General features: G+C 31.2%; 1 protein-coding gene across 1 annotated transcript; it reads right to left on the bottom strand.

Annotated features, from left to right (window-relative positions):
• Positions 1–11357: 11357 nt before the first annotated feature.
• Positions 11358–19808, bottom strand: LOC122611350. Its single transcript, XM_043784369.1, has 13 exons — positions 19629–19808; positions 19387–19448; positions 19214–19285; positions 18900–18975; positions 18166–18236; positions 17739–17840; positions 15748–15837; positions 15562–15636; positions 15413–15445; positions 15169–15240; positions 13289–13357; positions 12766–12845; positions 11358–11712 (listed from the first exon to the last, which is right to left on the bottom strand). The coding sequence occupies exons 1-13, from the start codon at positions 19681–19683 to the stop codon at positions 11685–11687; spliced, it is 885 nt and encodes a 294-aa protein (XP_043640304.1). The 5' UTR covers positions 19684–19808; the 3' UTR covers positions 11358–11684.
• Between the last annotated feature and the right edge of the window lie 1103 nt (positions 19809–20911).

Genomic DNA, 20911 nt, shown 5'->3' with positions numbered 1-20911 from the left:
AAAACAAGTATTAAAGTAAAACAAATAAAACAATATATTTTCTCTTTATTGAAAATCACCGTGCATTATAAAAATCATCATGCATCAATTGTTTCGTGTATTTTCGTATATCAATTTAACCATGATCTAAGCATCAAGATTTTGTCCTATTTATTTACTTTAATAAATGTTTTACAATACTCAACCTTATCCAACAAATGTCAAGAACTTTGAGAACTAATCTTATCCAATGGATTAATTAAATCAAAGGCTAAAATGTTTTGATGATATTTAAGTAATTATTTTGAATACTTTAAAATTAAAAATGCAAAAAAGGGTATAAATGGAATATATTTTAGAAAACGGAAGTCACGACTCACGAATTTGAAGATTATGTTTCCGCTTTCAAAGGCTCGTCCGTAGTTAATTGACCATATTTATTATTTTAAATTCCTTTTAGTTTATTTATATTTTTTTTTGAACATTTTAGTTTATTTACTAATTTTGCTAATAAAAGTTTCATGTTATTTTTAAAGGTGTAGTAATACGATTCTTTACGGCATTTGACGACATGCCACTTATACCATATTAAAAAAATTTCTTATTGTGAATGAAATTAAAATTCCCCAGAATTTTCAAGTGTGTATTTCTTTTAGGATAACTAATGTTTACAAAAAGATTAAAACAATTATATTCAACTACTAATACAAAGATTAAGTTTTTTAAACAAAAGTCTTTATCATTAGTGTCTTGCATTTACAAATGAACAATTATAGTCTTATATAAACATTAGATAAGTGCACATAAGAATAATATCAAAATTTCTACTAATATATTTAATTCTGTGCACATATAAACTAGTGTGACTTCATCATGTATACATACAATAACTTTACAACATTTTTTAACAAATCACTTTTTCTAAAAATTATTTTCGATATATAAAGCGTATACATGTGAAATATACACATGCGTACACATGTGCATATCTAATTATAGTTTTATATATACACATGCGCATACATGTGAAATGTACACATGCGTGTAAGTGTACATATGTGGACATCTAATTTGCACATATAAACATTTCTTCTCTTTTTTTTCAATAAAAATTCTTTAATATATATTAATTGTGCGATGTGATTTAATAGTTTTTTTTAATATGACTTTCCATAAAAATTTATCCAAGTCTTATTTATTTTTTAATAGAATATAAGCAAGTTAATTAACTGTCTAACATTTTATATGATATCTCAGTTAATTATTTAGCACTTATAGAATTTAATAGCTAAAATGAAAATTAAAGTCGAGAGTTATAACTGACGATGTAGAAATAGATAAAAAATAAAGAAAACTAAGTAATGGCTGGCGATGATTACGTTGGAACACTTTAATTTAATTTGGTCAAGAGTTAATATTTTAAAAGGTTTTTTTTTGTGTGTTTTGATGACAATTATGGTTGCAATCTAACACTTACAGTAGTGACCAAAGAGATATCTATGGGATTTTGTTATTTAGCATTGCTCTAATTTAAATTCTATTAAATTACAAAACTGTCCTCGTATTATTTGGTTCTCATGGTTCTCGACAATTATTTAGTTCTCGTAATAACTTAACTTTATATATATATATATATATATATATAAAATCTGCTTTTGGTGTCAATGAATCCACTTTCTCCCCCTTTTAGTGGTGGGGTTTTTTTTTTTTTTTTAATGCTTTTCGCTTTTGGCCCTTTTCTTATTTTGTAGTATGAAATAATAGCATAATCTGCAGATATATAGGGATTCTTGTCGAAAACTTCATCCCACATTTTCACTTTTTATCATGCGATACTCTTCTATTTATAAATTTCGGGTTCCTTCAATAATAGTCATTAAAATATTGTCACATATAGCTTAAATAAAGGTACATTATGAGTTATATGTTTTTGTACTACTTTAAATTCTTAAAATATATCTACGAGTTTATGAACATATTAACCACATGAAAGATTGTGTTAATTAAAATTTACTCGTATTTAATATGGCCAATGGGGTTGGTGGCAGGTATTTGGCCTTGAAATGATTCACCTGTATTCGAGTCTCACTTCTCACATTTGTAAGGTGGATTAATAGGGGGTTTTCGAGAGTCCTAGCTTACAGGCATACGTGTAATTTAGGCAATTGAACATTATAGAATGTAATATTTAATATTTTTCAAAATTCATCAATTTATATTTACTTCACAAAGTAAATATAATCATAAATATGTAAAAATCAAAAACTTGTCTATTTACACTTAAGTATAAATAAATAAAATCAAATAAATATAGTTAAATTAAAATAAGATTAATAAATAAAGAAAATATATAGAAAAAATAGATATTTATAATATAAAATATAATATATTAGATTAACAATTAGTTATAAAATAAATTTGAGTTACGATAATGGTAGGGTTTTATGCCAATTAAATGTCATGCCTTCAGGCGGTTTAGTTGGGAGTTTCTCCTTCTACTAGGTATTCAGGGTGAGGGAGCTCTCTAGCGCGCAATCGGTTAAGACAACGTAAGCTAGATCCCCTGTTACGAGCAAATGATCCACATCTTTAAAAAAAAAAAAAAAGTTTACGATAATCAACATATATGGTTTGGATATGAAAGTTGCATATTATAAATAGCATAGTTTATTTGGGATACATAAAATTAAAACAAATAAAATAAGAATGAAATTATAAATTTTATATTTAGAGATGGAAACAGAATCAAAGTTTAGTTTATTTTTTCAAAGAATAACTTGATGTATCCAAATTACTTATCTCATTCATTTATTAATTTAAACATATTCACCTAATATATCTATAATACCCTTAATAAAATTATTTACAACATACCCTTAAAATAAGTACGATACTTTCCTTTATAATAATTACTTTTATATTAATAACCACGTCATTACCGTCGCCGTCACTCCTCATCGCTGTCACCACCATCACCACCCGTCACCGCCGTCATCAATACCGCATTGTCGCATCGCCCGGACATATGAGTACTAAGGCTGACAATTGGGTACCTGTTAAGACCTGTTAAAGTAACTGTTAAACAAAAAATGTACTATGCAAATTTTTTTATCTTTAAAAATAATTGTTTTCAATATTTTAAAGTTCAACATTTAACTTTTTTGATACATAAAACGAATAACTGTCAAGCTCAAATCATACAAGGCAAGTGTTAAATCTTCAAAACTTGGTCCCACCTCTTTACATTCTCTCTCCCTCTCTCTCTTCCCCCCCCCCCCCCCCCCCCCCCCCGTCTCCCTTGCATTTTGGTCCCACCTCTCAAAAGTCTTCAAGCTTCTTCCAGGGGACTTTTCATCAAGGATGCACCAAATGGACGCTCTATGCGTATAGTGTCCTCCGTCCTACAAGTCGAAGACGCTCTATGAAAACTATTATAAGCAAAGGGCTAAATAAAATGATAAGATACTAAAATTCATGTATTTTAAACTTAAAATTTAAAAATACAACTAAAATGATTAATTATTATGTTGTATAAATAATTATACAGAATCTATAATATAATTAAAGAGCAGGTTGGGGTTATACTTGGCACTCGTAATCTCCCTCCCTGAGCCTAATTTTCAATCCTAATTAATCCTCTATAATCTATATTTTTTTAATTAAAAATAAAAAAATCTATAATTAATTATCTTATAGAGTTATTTACAGAAATCATCTCTGTCGTGGTACCCAGCTTGCAGGTTTCATCCTTAACTTTTATAAGTTACACTTTTAGTCTAAAAAACTTTGTTCCGTCAATAGTTTTAGTCCTGGCCATAAACGTCCGTTTAAAACCATGTCACGTGATTTGCACGTGATGGGCATTTTGGTCTTCTTTTATAACATAAGGAGTAAAACTGTAATTAACTCTAAATTCTTTCACCTATCATCATCATCATCTTCCATATATCTATAGTCTGTATACATTTATATCTATATCTAGTACAAGTACATGTATATATCTATCCATCCATCCTTCAATACATCATATTACCACCACCATCACAAAATTTATGAACCCTTAAATACATTTATATCTATAACAATCTGCTCATACATACATCTAAATCTAAATACTCTGTATCATCATCTTTCAATATCAAATATACATATTATAAATATATTGAGAATATGGGTAACACTCCAGTGAGAACAGTCTTAAAATAAGAACGTTGAGAACACTTAAAAAACATCATTTTGATGCATTAAAAGTCCATAAAACTAATATAGTGCTTAACTAATTATCATTAATTAAGTGTATAACAACACATTGGCCTGTCAAAATCAAGAAAATCATGTTTTTTGTTTTGTGCATCCATCTTGGATGCATATTCTTCAAAAGAATGCATCCACCAAAAAACGTGATTTTTTCGATTTTGACGGATCAATGTGTTGTTAAACATTTAAATAATGATAATTAGTTAAGCACTATGTTAGTTTTATAGACTTTTAATGCATCAAAATGATGTTTTTTAAGTGTTCTCACCGTTCTTATTTTAAAACTGTTCTTATTTGATTGTCCCCCTTGAGAATATATATATATATATATATATAACAGATCAATTTTAGGATGGTTGTGGTCGAAAATGAATTTTGGGGTTTTAGATGGTATGGGTAATGGTCTTTGGAGGTTGCCCCAACAAGAATGGTGGTGGTTGTTAAAAGGTGTAGCGACGGGACCGATAGTGGTTGTTGAAAGATACAACAGTAGTAATTGATTGTGTTTTGTTGCAGTTTGCAGCGGTAGTCAACATGTTTCATGTATGTATATGCACATATATATACATACATATATGAAAATTTTGTGTTCTATGTTTGTGTGTCCGACAGATTTTGACATGGGATTTTGTATGTATATGTTTATTTTTATATTGTTTTTGAAGATTTCAAGTCTCTAGATTATATCATTTCATTGTTTGTAATCTCAATTTGTAGATCTATTATTGGTTTCAAAATCTACATTGAAATAATGATGATGATGATATTAAAAGATATTTGAGTTAATTACACTTTTGTAGGAAAAAGATTGAAATACCTATCATGTGCTTGGCACGTGATCACTCTTTAAACGGACACTAAGGGGTAGGACCAAAAGTGTTGATGGAACAAAGTTTTTTGGACTAAAAGTGTAATTTATAAAAGTTAGGGATAAAACCTGCAAGTTAGGTACCACAACAGAGATGATTTCTGTAATTAACTCTATATTATATTAATATGTACAAAATCTATAATTAAATGAAAATCTACATACTGTAACAAAGTTAGATTATAATCTTGATACATATTGAATACTTTTATGCTATATTAATAAACAAACTACCCTCCCCACTAATTTCCAACACTCTACCTTTAAAATACCCAAAATACCCTTAATTTTTAACACATTCTTAACTCGCACACTAAATCTACCAAATATATCCCTAAAATATTTTACACTCATATTTTCCCAAATTATCTATCTCCTTTATTAATTAATTTAAATATTTCCACCTAATATCTCTATAATAATCTTAATAAAGTTATTTACAAAAGATACATTTCTTAACCATAAAATAACTAAACTACCATTTACGTGTATTACTTTTAGATTAATAACCATATCGTTACCACCACCGCCACTAGCACCACCTGTTGCCATCACCGCCGTTGCATTGTGCGGGTACCCATCTCGTTTGTTTATAGTTATGTATCTATAGTTTTTAAAAAAATTAAAATGCCATTAGTTATATATGTTCACCCGCGTATTACGCGGGATAATTATCTAGTTAAACTATGACTTGATTTATCTATTGTTTTTATATAATATAATTAATTCAACTTTAACCAAGACCGATCCACGTTTATAAAATAAATTTATTAACATCATATAATAAAATAATGAAACTTAACACTTATCAACTCTTAAAAAATAAAATTCAAGAACCAAATTATATGGTAACGCATGCTTAAAAATAAATAACGAAAAAGTTACATATATAGAGTTAATTATCACATCAGAATTTTGATTACTTTGGTCGAATATCAAAAAGGTTTTTTTATTTATATACTTTGTTCATATTGAATCATTGTTTTTATTATTTAACATTGAATTTTTATGTTATTGTTATTTTTATCTCTTTCAATTTAGTTTGTTGTTCATTATGACTTCTTCTTTAACAACAAAAAATAAGACCACATTAGTTCATCTTGAAGATCTTAAGCCAATACATGTTAACCAAATCAAAACATTCGAGATTGTCTTTGTTGATGAATTAGTATATATTTGTCAAATTATATACTGTATACTTTTTGTTTCTCTTTCTGTTGAGCTTAACTCTAAATCGTTTAGTCTAAATTATTGTTTGTATCTGTAGTAAATTTAGATATAATAAACTGCAAAAAATTTATTTAACTAAAGTTAGAATAAAAAAATGGTAAACTGAAATCAATATTTATATGGAGTTAACTTTCATGTGGTTTTTCTTTAATTTTCGTATTGATTAAATTGTGATATTGGTCATATTGATGGTTGCTCGAATCATACTGTTACTGTGTGAATTTCTAAATCGTCTAAGTCATGTATCTTTTTTTTAAAATTTTATTTTATATCAAACAACTGTTTTTTATTGATGTTTATTGTGTGTCAGAAGTGTGTGATAACTAAATTGTAGTATGTTTTTATGTCAGAACCTATTATTATTCATTACTTGACATATTTATTTTATTATGGTTTTATAACCAAGGATGTTGTGAGGTTAAATAATTGTGTGTCTCTTCACGTGGAATCAATGAATTTATGTTTTATTTTTGAGTATTTTAATTTTATTCAGTATATGTTTTATATACTTAAATTTTAATTTTTTAATTTTGATTAATATATTTTGGGACTACCCGTCTATTGGACGCATCTGAGCACTAGTATTATCATATATTTTTAACAAAAACTAACGTAAGTTATTAGGAAAATTAACCAATCGAAAATATATACTTATTTCAGAAAAAGAAAAAAAGATTAATATAATGAAAAAGGAAACAAAACCTTATCCTTTTGGTGACATGGGCACAAGAATCCATATTTCCTGAAAGAGAATCTTGAGGGTATCATAAAGTATAAACAATATTCATTGTTATGAAAACAATGTAAACAAATACCACCAAACCCACCTCACAAAAATTAATACATTATCTTTCTAGTTTATTTTCTCAATTACTTTATTTATATATATAATATATTATATACAGGAGATGAAAATATGAGACTGTTAGGTATCTAAACTTAAATGTCAGACACTCACATATTAATTTTTTAAACCATAAAAATCATAAGGGTTATTCATTAAACAATATATAATAAAATATTAGTATGTGAGGGGTTCATCACTTAAGTTTAGGTGTCGGACAACCTTATATTTATATATAATATATATATATATATTTATAAAAAGGTGTAAACTTTCTTGAATTCCAAATTGGATGATTGGACGAACTCAAAGAGTGGCTATAAACATTGACCTTCTAAGTTGACAAAGTATTATGGATTGGATAGCGATGTTTCTCAAAGGGTGTTGATGACCATGACTTCATCATAGTGAGCATCTTTTGAGTTTGAATTAGTCCAAATCCTTAGTCAATTTTTTTTTTTTGTCAAATTTTTTTTTTTGTAAGATTAAAACTTGTAAGAAAGACAAAAAACAAGTGTCTAAATATTTGGTTATGATAACTTTTTCGACACGTTGAGTATTTAGTTCAAATTAAAAAATCTCTTTTTACAATTTTGGTATCTTTAACTTATCATTAGAAAATAAGGTGAGCATAAAACTTAATTTTGAAAAAAAAAAACGGCAAGTTCCACAGTATCAAATATAAATAACAGGTGGAGACAAACGAACCAAACATTAAACCTAAGATTTTGTTTATAAGAGTTAGTGCCGGCTCAAGCTTTTTCGAGGCCTTAAACAAGATTAATTTTAGAGACCTAGCTTACTACAATACAAATTTTTCTTTTTTAATCATTAAAATCATATTTACAAATTAATTAACATTAATAACAATAAATATAAAAGAGAATTACAAAAGGCAAGCAGTGAATTTAGTGACACGAATGCCAGTGGACCTAGTGGTTGTAGACATGCCGATGTGGTGGTGTCACCGCTAGTTCGTAGTTTGTTGTGAATTATAGTCTATACAACACTAATACAGTTGAACCTCTATAATTTAATACTCGATAAATTAATAACCTCGATAAAACTATAATTTGTCTGGTCCCAACTTGGGATCAGTATAAAATTGGATCCCAATCAATAAAATAATAAGATAATAATTTTTTTTAGACCCCAATGTAAATATATTAGTCCCAATAAAACTATAAATTAATAATTCCTTAAATATTTAAAAATTCTAACATTGTCTAGTAAAAAAATAATCCATTCTCACTTATTTTTTTTGGAACTTGAAATCTATATTGAGTTCATCTTTAAATTTTCTCATCGCATTTAAGAGTTATAGGCATTGTCTTCTCGTATTGCAACAAAAAGTTGTGAAGTGTTGTTGCCGCTTGCAATGCTTTTTTTCAAAGCCATAGTTGATGTGATTTTAAAACTTATCTTTGGGCATTTTATAATGAGAAATCTAGAATCATGTACGTTGAACTATCTTTAATTTAAAACAATGCACTTGACAAGTTGATTTAATTTAATGTGTGAATATAATTTATCAAAATTTATTGATATCAACTAATTACAAAATTTATCAAATTTATTAAAAAGGGGGATTTTGAAGGTCATAAATAAATTCTTTAAATTAATATTTTATTAATTTATCGATATAATAATATCTTGATAAATTCATAAAAAACTCTGGTCCCGACATTATTAATTTATAGAGGTTTTACTGTAGCTAGCTTATAAATTTTAAACCTAGTTAAAATATTAAGCCTAAAATATAAAAATTGGGGGCCTTTGTATTTTGAGGGCCTTAAGCCCATGCCTAATCCATTACTATGGTTGAGCCGACACTGATAGGAGTATAAAAATTTAACAGGTCGATTCGGTTTTAATTTCTTAATAATCAAACTAAAAACTACAACTCGATTTTATAATGAACACTCACCACCACCACCACAATCATACGCCACAATGCAGGCTGACTACATGGACCGATCATCAAAAGATCTCGTCAAAGATACGATATGACGAATGTGAAATGTAAATACTGTTATTTCTAGCAAGTTAGAAAGACTTAAATAAAGTAGAATAATTGAAACTAAATCAAAAAACTAAAAAACAAAACCAAAAATATTTTTAACTTTCAAAAGCTGAAACTTTTGGTTTTACCCAAAAGCCAATCCATAACCTTTTATTACGCAGACTCGTTACGAAGCCCAGATTAACCATCCAATAACTCGCGAGTCATGAACATGTGAAAGTTGAGCAAGTCCTTCTATTGTATGTATAGTAATTTTTCTCTTATCTTTTTAGTGATGGCATCCAAAAGGGTTTATCCCTGTAATGCATCGAAGACTAGACATCTTTTGTTATAGGCACTCGATTGCTGAAAAGACCTGGCAAAATGGGCGGGTCGGGCGGGTTTGGGTAACGGGTCAAAACGGGTACGGGTTGAATCGGGTGCGGGTCCAAGCGGGTCGTTTTAGGAATGCGGGTCAAATGGGTGCGGGTCAATGCGGGTCGGGTGCGGGTTGACCCACATTTTTTAATTGTTATTATTATTTTATAATATGTATTTATAAAATATAAATTAAATTATTTAAAGAGATAAATTGTTACTTTATAAATTAAGAAAACATAATTTTAAAAAAGTCAGACCCCTCTAAATAACAATACAAATTTATTGATAGATAGGTAGGTGATCTTATCTACAAAAATTAACCTCAGCTCCAATATTGACACGTCCTATCTTTTTTTTTCTTTTTTCTGAAAATAAATCACATATTACATTTTAGAGAGTGTTTAAATTTGTATTTCTTCAAGATAGGCATCTCTCTGTCTATATCATTCTCTCTCTCTATATATAATTATATATATACATACCTGTAAATTATGTATAGATCTTTAACATACATTTGCTTCGAACAGAGACCAAAGAAGAATCATCACTTTAAGTTTTCAACCAAGGAGTGATTTTAATCATTTTATAACAATGGGCGAGTGATTCCTTACCCGCTCAACCCGCTTGAGGATTTCAAGACTAAACTAAAATACCCAATTAGACCCGTTCTATGATTCAAGGGGTGCCCATGTCTACCCAAATGCCTGAAAAAGTTGCCCAAACTTACCCAAATTTTATTGTTTGGGTAAGTTTTGCCAGGTGTATTTTCAGAATGTTAAGTTATGAACAATACTTTCTGTATAATCACCGAAAAAAGTTCATCATGAAGTTATACAATGTAAGTTACAATAAATTAAGCTGTAGCTAAATGACTTGCAGAGGCGGAGCTAGGATTTCATGTTGAGGGGGCTCAACCACATTTTTTCCCCCAATCGTTGTATATAATATCAAACGAAAGACATAACATTTTAATAAAATGTTAGTAAAATAGAATTTTATTACGACGGTTTATATTTATGGACCAAATATAAAGGTTTTACTTGAACAGTCATAATTAGAAATCAAACATTTATAGATTGGGAGTGGCTTGTTTCAAAAACACATTTGTATCAGTTGGCTATGAAGTAGCCTTGCAATGGAAAGCATGAAAGGTTGACGGGGGCTAACACCCCCAGTCCGCCTACTAGCTCCACCCCAGTAAATGAGATTAATATAAACGAAAATATTTGACTAAATCTTTCACTAAAGTCTAAACTGATATTAATGTTAACAAGGTATATTAGCAAATTCTCATCTTGAAGATTAATTTGTAAAACTTATAGACTCCGTTAATATATTATACATGCTTAATGCTTGCCATTAAATTTTTACCACAAAAAGAACATGATAAATAGAAGATATTGTTTTTTTTTTTCTTTTGTTACAAGATAGTGTATTACGTAGTGACTATTGGTTGTTTTAAAATTTAACAATGACGAAGCCAAATGTTTATGAAACAGCATTCTTTCGTTTTGAGACTTGCTACCAACATGATCGTTTATAATAATGTTAATAAAAATAATTAGATGCAGATTAATATCCAAACATCAAAGCCAAATCTAAAACTTAGAACTATTTTACAAACCAAATTTAATCATCAAACACAGAAAGGTTGCGAGTAGCATACTAGCATCATTTAATCTATTGTATACCTCTAAACAGCATACAAGCAAAAAGAAACACAAACATCAGCTCACGTCAAGTTTATAAGATATAAAATACAAGAGTTTAGGTTCTGGCAACGCTATTGATAAATATGAGTATAAAGATTCATATGATTGATCAAGAATAGTGTTTCACCTCAGAATCAGATGTCTTTCAGAGTTTCAGCCATGCTCATATGAGCACAACAGCACAACAAATGCATATATAAGTTGATCATATAGATAAAAGCACGGCTACAACATGAAGATATGTGACCACATATTATAGTTTTTTGGGTAACTTCAAGGTATACTTAGTTATATACTACCCACGAAAGGACAAAGTACATCTCAATGCTTTCGCTTATTGGGCATAAAAAAATAAGTTCAGTGCAAGTTACAATTTCCATAGTAACTCCTCGGCATTATCCTCTGGTTGGTTCAAGAGCTGAACTTCACTGTATTTTTCCTGTTTCACAAGAAAGGTAGAACAAAATCAAACGATACACTCAACTATTCAGTCTCAAATATTAACAAAATCAATTATCAACTAAGCAGCATTCAAACAAAATAGTAACATAACTGCACATCAAATGCACAATATAACCAAAACAGGGACACCATCGTTACTGGTGTACCGTACATATTGGTTTGTATCATATGTACTGTACATATTGGTTTGTTTACCGTATTTTCACGTTCTGAAAAACAAAGGTAGAACATGATTCATCACAAATATAGTAAATATATATATATGGGGAAAGGGAATATGAGGCTGTTAGGCACCTAAGTTGGATGAAAAACCCCTCACATACCTTTTTTTAAACCATAAAAATCATGGGGGCCAAACACTTATTCAAAATATTAAAATATTGGTATGTGAGGGGTTTTTCACCCAAGTTGGGTGCATAACAACCCCATACTCACTTTTCTCTCTCTCTCTCTCTCTATATATATATATATAGGGAAAAGTGAGTATGGGGTAGTCCCCCATCTAAGCTTAGATGGGGAACCCCTCACATACAAATATTTTAATATTTGTTTGAATTTTAAATACATACATGGCCCCCCATGATTTTTATAATTATAAAAACCAAATGTGAGGGGTTCCCCATCTAAGCATGGGGGACAACCCAATACTCACTTCCCACTTTTTATCAACAACGGTCTAACAAAAAACAGAATGGCGTGATTAATTGTGACAGTGACCAGAACACTTTGTTCGAGATAATTTTTTTTGTGTCAATTGTCAAAGCATATTCTTAATGTATAAAACCTCCGACATCCTTTTCAAAACATTAGATTGTTGTTTAAAAAAATATAACTTTTAGATTCATAGTTGACACACTCTAATACTACTATTCATTAAACAATGAAAAACAATGAAGCAAGCATCCCCTACCCACCTTTCCAGATTCAAAAAGCTGAAGGGAGTATGTGAAACAAACCAGGGATGATACAAAGAGAAGCTGCACAGAAAATAAGAGTTTATTGGCGTACACGAATGCAGTTGAAAGAATACCTGGTCAGCTTTCTCGATTGGTTGCCAGATCCAACTGGACCACCTTCTGAATCCAAATTGTCGACAATTTCCTTCACACCCTGGAGAAGAATAATGTCACATGTCAAATGAATGACTGAGTTCTTAGTTCATTATCATAGTAAACCCACAAAATCAATAATTACCAACATCATAGTCTCAAGAGTTGGAAACAATTATGAAGTCCCAAAACCATAAGCTTTTACTATGGAACTTTTTCCCAATTTTAAGTCTAACTAACGTTACTAATAGAAAAGTGGCTTCAAAACTTTCGCCAAATAAAACCATGGCAACAGTTACCGACGGGAAAGTGGTTTTTAAACTATCGCCGAATAAAACAATGTTAGTCTATTTTGAGGCATTCGTTAATGATTGTCCGCCCTCACTTCCAGATGGAAGGGGCAGCATGAAAAAGTATATGATGCACCCCATCACCAACACAGGCAATACACAAATGAACCTAATGTACTATCTCTAGAACAAAATATAAAAGAGAACAGGTCACCTCAAGACTCAGTGTTCCTCCAGATGTGAGGTAACCAGCAGCAGATCTGCCAGCAAGTCTAAATTGTTCCTGTATTGTCAAATAGACAATCAATCAAAAATCGAACTACAAGACAAATATAAAAGCGTGAAAAAAATTAAGATACATTTTTTTATGGTTGTATCAAAAAGTTAAAATGCTGGATAGTTGTATCTAAATAATAGAAATATATAGTTCACATATAAGAACTGTTGTTACGGAAATAAACCACATGGTAAATCTGATGCTTGTACACTTGTATCATGATTAAATTAACCAAAAAAAGCCATCGAGAAAAATCAAAATAGAAGATCCGCAAAAACAAAAAGGTTTTGATGTCCAAAAGTAAAACAAAGAGAGTGAAAGGTCATCCGTGATTAACTGAAAGATTAGATGCCCATTCCAAAGTGCATAGCATGCAAATCGATGCTTTTATGTTAAGGATATATGGAACATACACACACACACACATAAATATATGAGGGATGGCAATATAAGGCTGTTAGGTACCTAAGCTTAGGTGTGGAACACTCACATATTGTTTTTTTAATCCATAAAATTCATGGGGGCCCAAACATTTATTCATTAATAAAAAAATATTAAAATATCGGTATGTAAGAGTTTTACACCTAAGCTTAGGTGCCGGACAACCTTATATTCACTTTTCCCGACATATATATATATATATATATGTATATATAGGGGTGGGTTAAATAGGGGACAAGCAATCAAAAAAGTACAAGGGAATCAATCTCCACCGTTGGATCGGGAGATCAGATGGGAAGAGAGGATGATCTCCGGCGACATCTCCGACCATCTTCATCAGATCTAATCACCACTGATCATCTCCGGCAATCATCAGTTTCGTTTTCCGGTGGATACGCTACGATCGTTGGCTTCATCTGTTCTAAAATGGTTGTAACCAAGGTTGTAAATAACGCTCGGCGGTCGACCACCTTTAAGGTTAAATTTCATTTCGCGGAGTTATAACTGCGTTATAACGGAGACTATAAAATATAAAGGAATTTATACAAAAAATATATATTAGCAATATCCTAACAAAATTAGTCAAAAAATGTCTTTTGACCGTTATTTGACAGTTAAGCTCCGTTAAATTCCGTTATTTGACCGTTAAATCCCGTTATAAAGGCCGTTAAGACCGTTATAACGGCCGTTAAATCCTCAGACCTTTAAATTTACCCTCCAACCCCCTTAACGTAACGCTGGACCTCCGTTACCGTTATAACGACCGTTAAGGCCGTTATTTACAACACTGGTTGTAACCGGACGCATATGAGAACCGTAAGGATTTGATGGACGGCGATCCAAGAGATGGTGGCGGTTTGATAAGATACGAGCGTATCCTTTGCTGCCGACGCCGTGGTTGGGGTAGTCAGAGATGATGGTGGGGTGGTGGTTGTCTCGCCGGAGAAAGAGGTGGTGGCTGGCGGCGCTATCTCGCCGAAGAAGAGCCAGGTAGCGGCTGCTGTATCTTGCCGGAGAAGGAGGAAGATGAAGTGATCTGAGCCATCTAGATGCATTGATCGGACGGCTAAGAGAATTCCCTTGGTACTTTTTTCTACCCCATCCCCTAATTATCTTTCCCATATATATATTTATATATATATATATGCATCTTAATGTTATAGCATGTAACACGATCTCAGACATGCAACTAATCAAATCTGTTGTCCTTATGCTAATACAACCAAAAATGTCTACTTATGGCACTAAGCATCACTAGCTGTTTTTCGCTCCGTTGGTTTTCTGGTTAACAGTATCTTTGTAGTTGAATTTCCTTCTTGTGTAGATAAATAAAACTAACCAAATGTTGCAACTTAGAAAGAGAACAGAAGAATTACTTGTGCCTTGCCAGAGATCTTATTTCCATCAGCCTTGTTGCAGAGGTACCACACTCCAAGGTTAGTTAAGTCCTATTTATTAAAAAAAAAATAAAATCATAAGTATATCCTACAATAAGGAGTAGTGTTGATAACCAACGAAATAGAAAATAACAAAAAACATCTAAAAAGGGTAAATCTTCAAAAAAAAAAAAAAAAAAAAAAGGAATATTAAACAATAACTTAAGTGGCCTCAGATATTTACCTGCTTTTCTTCCAATGTCATTATCTTGCCATTCTGCCAAAATAAAAAGATCAATAGTGTATTATAGAAGGTAAACAAAAAGCCTTATCTTTAACAACTCTTGTTAAAGATGTCCACCATGATTATTGAGAAAAATCCATAACACTCACCAAACCAGACACCATTTGATTTAGTGAGTCCAAGTCATAGCCTATTTGGGAAAGATCATCGCGGACACCGTTTACCTGTTGCACACATTCAACGAGTTATACTTATAGAGCAAGATCATAGCAGAATCTAGACTTTCCCCATTGACCAACTATTGATGGTCTAATGATCGAGGCTCATAAACATACATCACTTCTGATCAACTTGGACATTTCCACTTGCTGCTCCATTTTATCATCCAAGTTCTCAATCCTCTGTGTCAAGTGTTTCTTGGCTGCCTGATTATCGAAAAACATTTAAGAGCATGTCAGTAAACTTGGATGGAATACTAAAGACACATCAACATGATTTAAATATTACATCTAACAAAAAAGAATGTTAATTTGGCTAGTAGAATGACACGAGATAGGCAGATACTGAGTATACAATAACAGAATTCCTGTGCTATGCAGCCCATACAACACTTTATAGGCCAATACTGAAGATTGAATACAAAAGCTTTTAAGATTCCATATGCTTTGCAAAATAGAGAACTGCATTCATTGTTATGAGTCATATGCCCGCGCAACGCGGCGGCGATAGGTGGTGGCGGTGACGGGTGGTCGGGGCGGCAATGGTGGTAAATGTAAAAGTAATTGATGTTAAAAGAGGTAGTTTAGTTATTTTAAGGATTGAGAGGTTTATGTTGTAAATTATTTCATTAAGGGTTATTGTCCCAAAATCATTGCCAATCCATAATCAAGAATCGCAACATAACTATAAGAACAAGAAACAAAGGAATAAACCCGAACAATATATATTTTATTCACTGTCTGTGGGTTGTTTATTTTACATACGCCTAGGGATATATTTATATACACTGAACTGCTACCTACGAATGGATGTGTCGCTCCATATAGGAGTCATTAGCAGTTAAAGTAACTGCTTTCTCTAAACCGGTTTATTAACTTTAAAAATAACACCCCTTATCTAAATAAACAATACACTCCTAACATAAAATACATACTTAAGTCAAATGACACTTTGACCCCTTACACAATCAAACTTGGGTTGAACATTTAAGGCCAACAAGGGTATTATAGGCAAATTAGGTGGAGATGTTTAAATTAATAATAAAGAAGGTAGTTTGGAGTTGTAATATGAGATATTACCTTGATACCTTGATCTTAACTTATGTCTTAAATTAGCAAGTGTTAAATGCATTATGTTATAACAACTGAGAGGTATGTATTGACCAATAACGGAACCAATACATATACATATATTAGTAGGAATTCCTTATGGTATGCAACTGAAACAAGTTCTAGCCGATGTCAAAACTTACCACAGATATATTTAAAATCATTAAGCAAATATACATATGAACACAAAGCAGAAAGGGAGAAGGCTCAAGTCATACACATACGGGACCAGTAGATCAACACTAGAACCCACTTTGGACACACTTCACGCATGAACAAGAAATCTAACAAAGTAGAATCTTAGATCATACTCACATAAGGTTGGAAACAACTCCTTTACTTATTTACAATGATTTCTATTTATAAAACATAATACAGTAGAATTGCCTATAAAAAGAGAAATATTCATTTTGTTATTGCTAAAACTAAGACAGGTGCTTTGCTACAGACATGATTTAATAGAACTGAGAGCTGATATAAATGCTTGTTCCTTGCATTGGAGATCTTACACCTAAAACTTAATCTCTGTGATGGCAAACTGGGAATTATAGATATTCTATGTGATCGCAAAAATGTAATCTCAATAAATGTTACTATATTACAATATTTCAATACTTCAAAGACTAGCAAAACTTGAGGATATGATCAACAAAAAGTTTCTTTAGGAGACGATAAAGGCTAAACCACTCAACATGTCTGCTAAAAGCCTAAAACCTACACCAATACACCTTCCATAATAAACCAATAAAACCAAATAAAAATAATCTAGAGCCATACACACACACACACACATATATATAACAGAGCGTATGAATTTTTTTTTTTTTACTAATTGACCCATCTACTACCAAATTACAATTAACATGAATAATAGGACTATTGAGAGTAAAATCTTTCACAAACTAGCAAATTCACAAGGAGCTTTGATACGAAAGCCAAAGCAAAAATGCAAAATACAAATTAAGTTATTAGCCTTAATCACTTTAGTAGGAACTTACAGCCAGAGCATCTGATACTTGTTCCAAATGCTTTGTCAGATTTGAGACAGCCGTTGCCATATTTTTCTTGGTCACATACATCAGGTCCGTGAATGATAAACCCTGAAAAAAAATCATTGACAGAAAGTGTCAAACTTTGTTGTATGTTCTTGAGTTATATTTGTAAAGAAAGGAGAAGAAGAGAAAATGAATAGAAAGAGTATATTTTCTTTCCTTCCAAAATCATCCCAAAAGTGGGAGGAAATCTTTTTAAACAAACTCTACTTTAACCCAAAAGCACTAATGTTAACTAAATAAAAAAAAATGTTTTGTATTAATCAAGACATCGAGTGGTTGAATAAGCATTAACTCTAGAATAGCTATTTCTCTTAAATAATTTGCTAGTATAGAAAGAACAAAAGGAGGAGAAAATAAAAAGCAATCAAACCTTCCACCACATGTATCCATAACCTGCGGCACCCACGGCAGCAGCTGGTACCACTAGAGATGTCGCATTAGCTGCATCAACATTAAGTTTGTGATTAAGAAACTCAAACAATTAGAGAACTGCAGACTTGGTTTAAAATAGCGTGCAACAGGCGTTGCGTTGTGTGTTGCGACCCTAGTGCGCAACGCCAAGGGTGTGACGACCAGGTTACATGTTGCGAGCGCAACATGCCCGTTGCGAGCGTTGCGTCACAACATGTACAAAGTTATGTTTTCACTTTTTTGGGCCCACTGTTTTGATTTCAACTTTCAATTTCAAGTCTATTAGTCTACTTTTATGGTTTGTTTTCTACTTATTATACATTTAGTGTCGTAGAATCGCAACCTATTATGATTTGGTGATTTGAAATCACAAACTATTGTCTTTTCTTATGATATGAAATGTTATCTTTTGGTATTCAATTGTTACATGTAGAGTATTATCATCTTTGTAGAAACTATCGCCGCGAGTACGTGTTGCGCTCGCCGTGCTCGCAACGCCACGCTTGTGGCCTCAGGGACCTTATCGCCACGGGTCGCCACACGCTATTTCAAACCAAGACTGCAGATAGTGGTCCACCATAGACCATAGTATACACATGTATAACTTCAAACAAGAAAAATGCACGACACAATGAACTCTGAAGCAATCCACTAGAAATGCGTAAAAAACTCATGCAAACTAAAAGCACATACCACCAGCGCCACCATTCAGAACGGTGATCTGCCTGGAAGATGCCAGCTGACGAACTTCCATTGCTAATCGCCGAACCTGCAAATTAAGTCGGCATAAAATCAAAGACAATTATAATACTCCTATTCCTAAGCATAGAAGAATACAGTACATTTTATAGTCACTGTCACAGTACATTTCTAAAAAAAGGCAACAAAATGAACAATTGTACTAGTATTGTCTGTCTAAGTTTGATCGTAAAACTACACTAAATAAAGAAAGACAAAAGAATCCCTATCAGAACATATATCAAAATAAACAGCGAAAAACGAAATACTTGAGCAGCAATGGCATCGGCATGATCTTCAGCCCCTTCCCCTTTCTTTTGTTCATATCCTTTCACCAAAGCCTGCCGCCAACCAACCAAAAACATTTAATCATAACCATAGAAATATATGTGTGTGTATATATTCTAACTAATAAAAATGAAGTTATAAAAGTAAATATTACCTGAAGTTCACCCAATACATCAGATAATTTACCATTTTGAAGCATCAACGTCCCAGTATATCCTAAACACACTCACACGCAGAAAATATTTTAAAATATCTCTGATTATGATTAATATTAATAAAAATATTATTAGGGTTTGGAAATGTTTAGGAATCTAATAGAAATGTAGTCATAGTGATTATTATAATAATACAAATACAAATACAAATACAAATAAATAGATGTATAAGTTTTGAAACCTGCGCCAATAATGAAGATAAGTTTGGAAACACCCATTCCAGCTTGCATCGCCATCGTAGCTCGCTCTGCTGAAAACGAATTGAAAGTTTTTTTATTATTATTATTATTATAATTCTAATTCTGATGATAATTATTTCTCTGATAAAATGGGAAGTCTTGTTAGTTGAATATTTGATTTATGACTAAACGGTGTAGTTTTGGTCATGTGCTGGTTAGGGAATCCAAACACGGAATCGAAGCCTCTATCCGGATCTTCTATATTTCATTTCTGTACCCGGTCTACCTTCACTATTGTGTCAAATGAAATAAATAAAAATGTAAACAAAATTATACTATAATCACACTACTATATATCTTTATATTATTATATAATATAACAATTTCTTAAATTATAGTATAAATAACCGGTAATCAATACTTCCATATTTAGTCAATCTTTTCATTTTTATATTAACTAATTTAATTAATTTATTTTTAGTTCTAATTATTAAAATAAAAAACTCCACCTATAAAAAGTAAAAACATACATAAACTATAACTAGACTTATGCTTAACCAATACGACAATGGTGGGAGTAGTAATGGCGGCAACAGGTGGCGGAGGTGGTGATGGTGGTGGGGCGGTGATGGCGGTGAATGTAAAAGTAATTAATGTTAGATGTGATAGTGCAGTTATATATTGTAAATTATTTAATTAAGGATATTATAAGTATATTAGGTAAGGATGTTTAAATTAGTTAATAAAATATATGGATATTTTAGACTTTTTAAAGACTGAAAGTTTAAGGAAAAAAAAAGGTAATTTATTTTATTCAATAATATAGATGAAATTATTCATACATCATACTATAGTTTACAGAAAGCTATATTTATAATCTATTAAAGAATTTTTTTTTAAAAAAACATATAACAAATAATAGTTGTTCTTTTCACTATTAAATCACATGAAACAAATCAGTGCAAAAATCAAATACTGAGAAAAACAAGAAATTGTTGTAAAACTTTTTATTTTAATTATTCAAATAGTTGAATGTGAAAAGTTTATTAGACATCAGAGAAAAAATGAGATACCATGTTAAACCAATGTAGGTAATGCCGACAAAAACTCAATTTGGCATGATTAATGGTGCTCTGAACTTGGGCCACTTAATATAATTATAAGTAGAAGAATAATTTACGAGGCTGAGTTAAGATTTGATATGACTGTTGGTGACATGACGAAGGATGATAACTGGAGTTGGTGTGACATCTCTCATCAAAACTGGTAAATATATTATAGTCTT

This window comes from Erigeron canadensis, chromosome 8 (assembly GCF_010389155.1).
Source record: "Erigeron canadensis isolate Cc75 chromosome 8, C_canadensis_v1, whole genome shotgun sequence".
In the NCBI taxonomy this organism is placed as follows: domain Eukaryota; kingdom Viridiplantae; phylum Streptophyta; class Magnoliopsida; order Asterales; family Asteraceae; genus Erigeron; species Erigeron canadensis.
The sequence above is the reverse complement of the archived record's forward strand: the minus strand, read 5'-3'. Positions and strand labels throughout refer to the sequence as shown.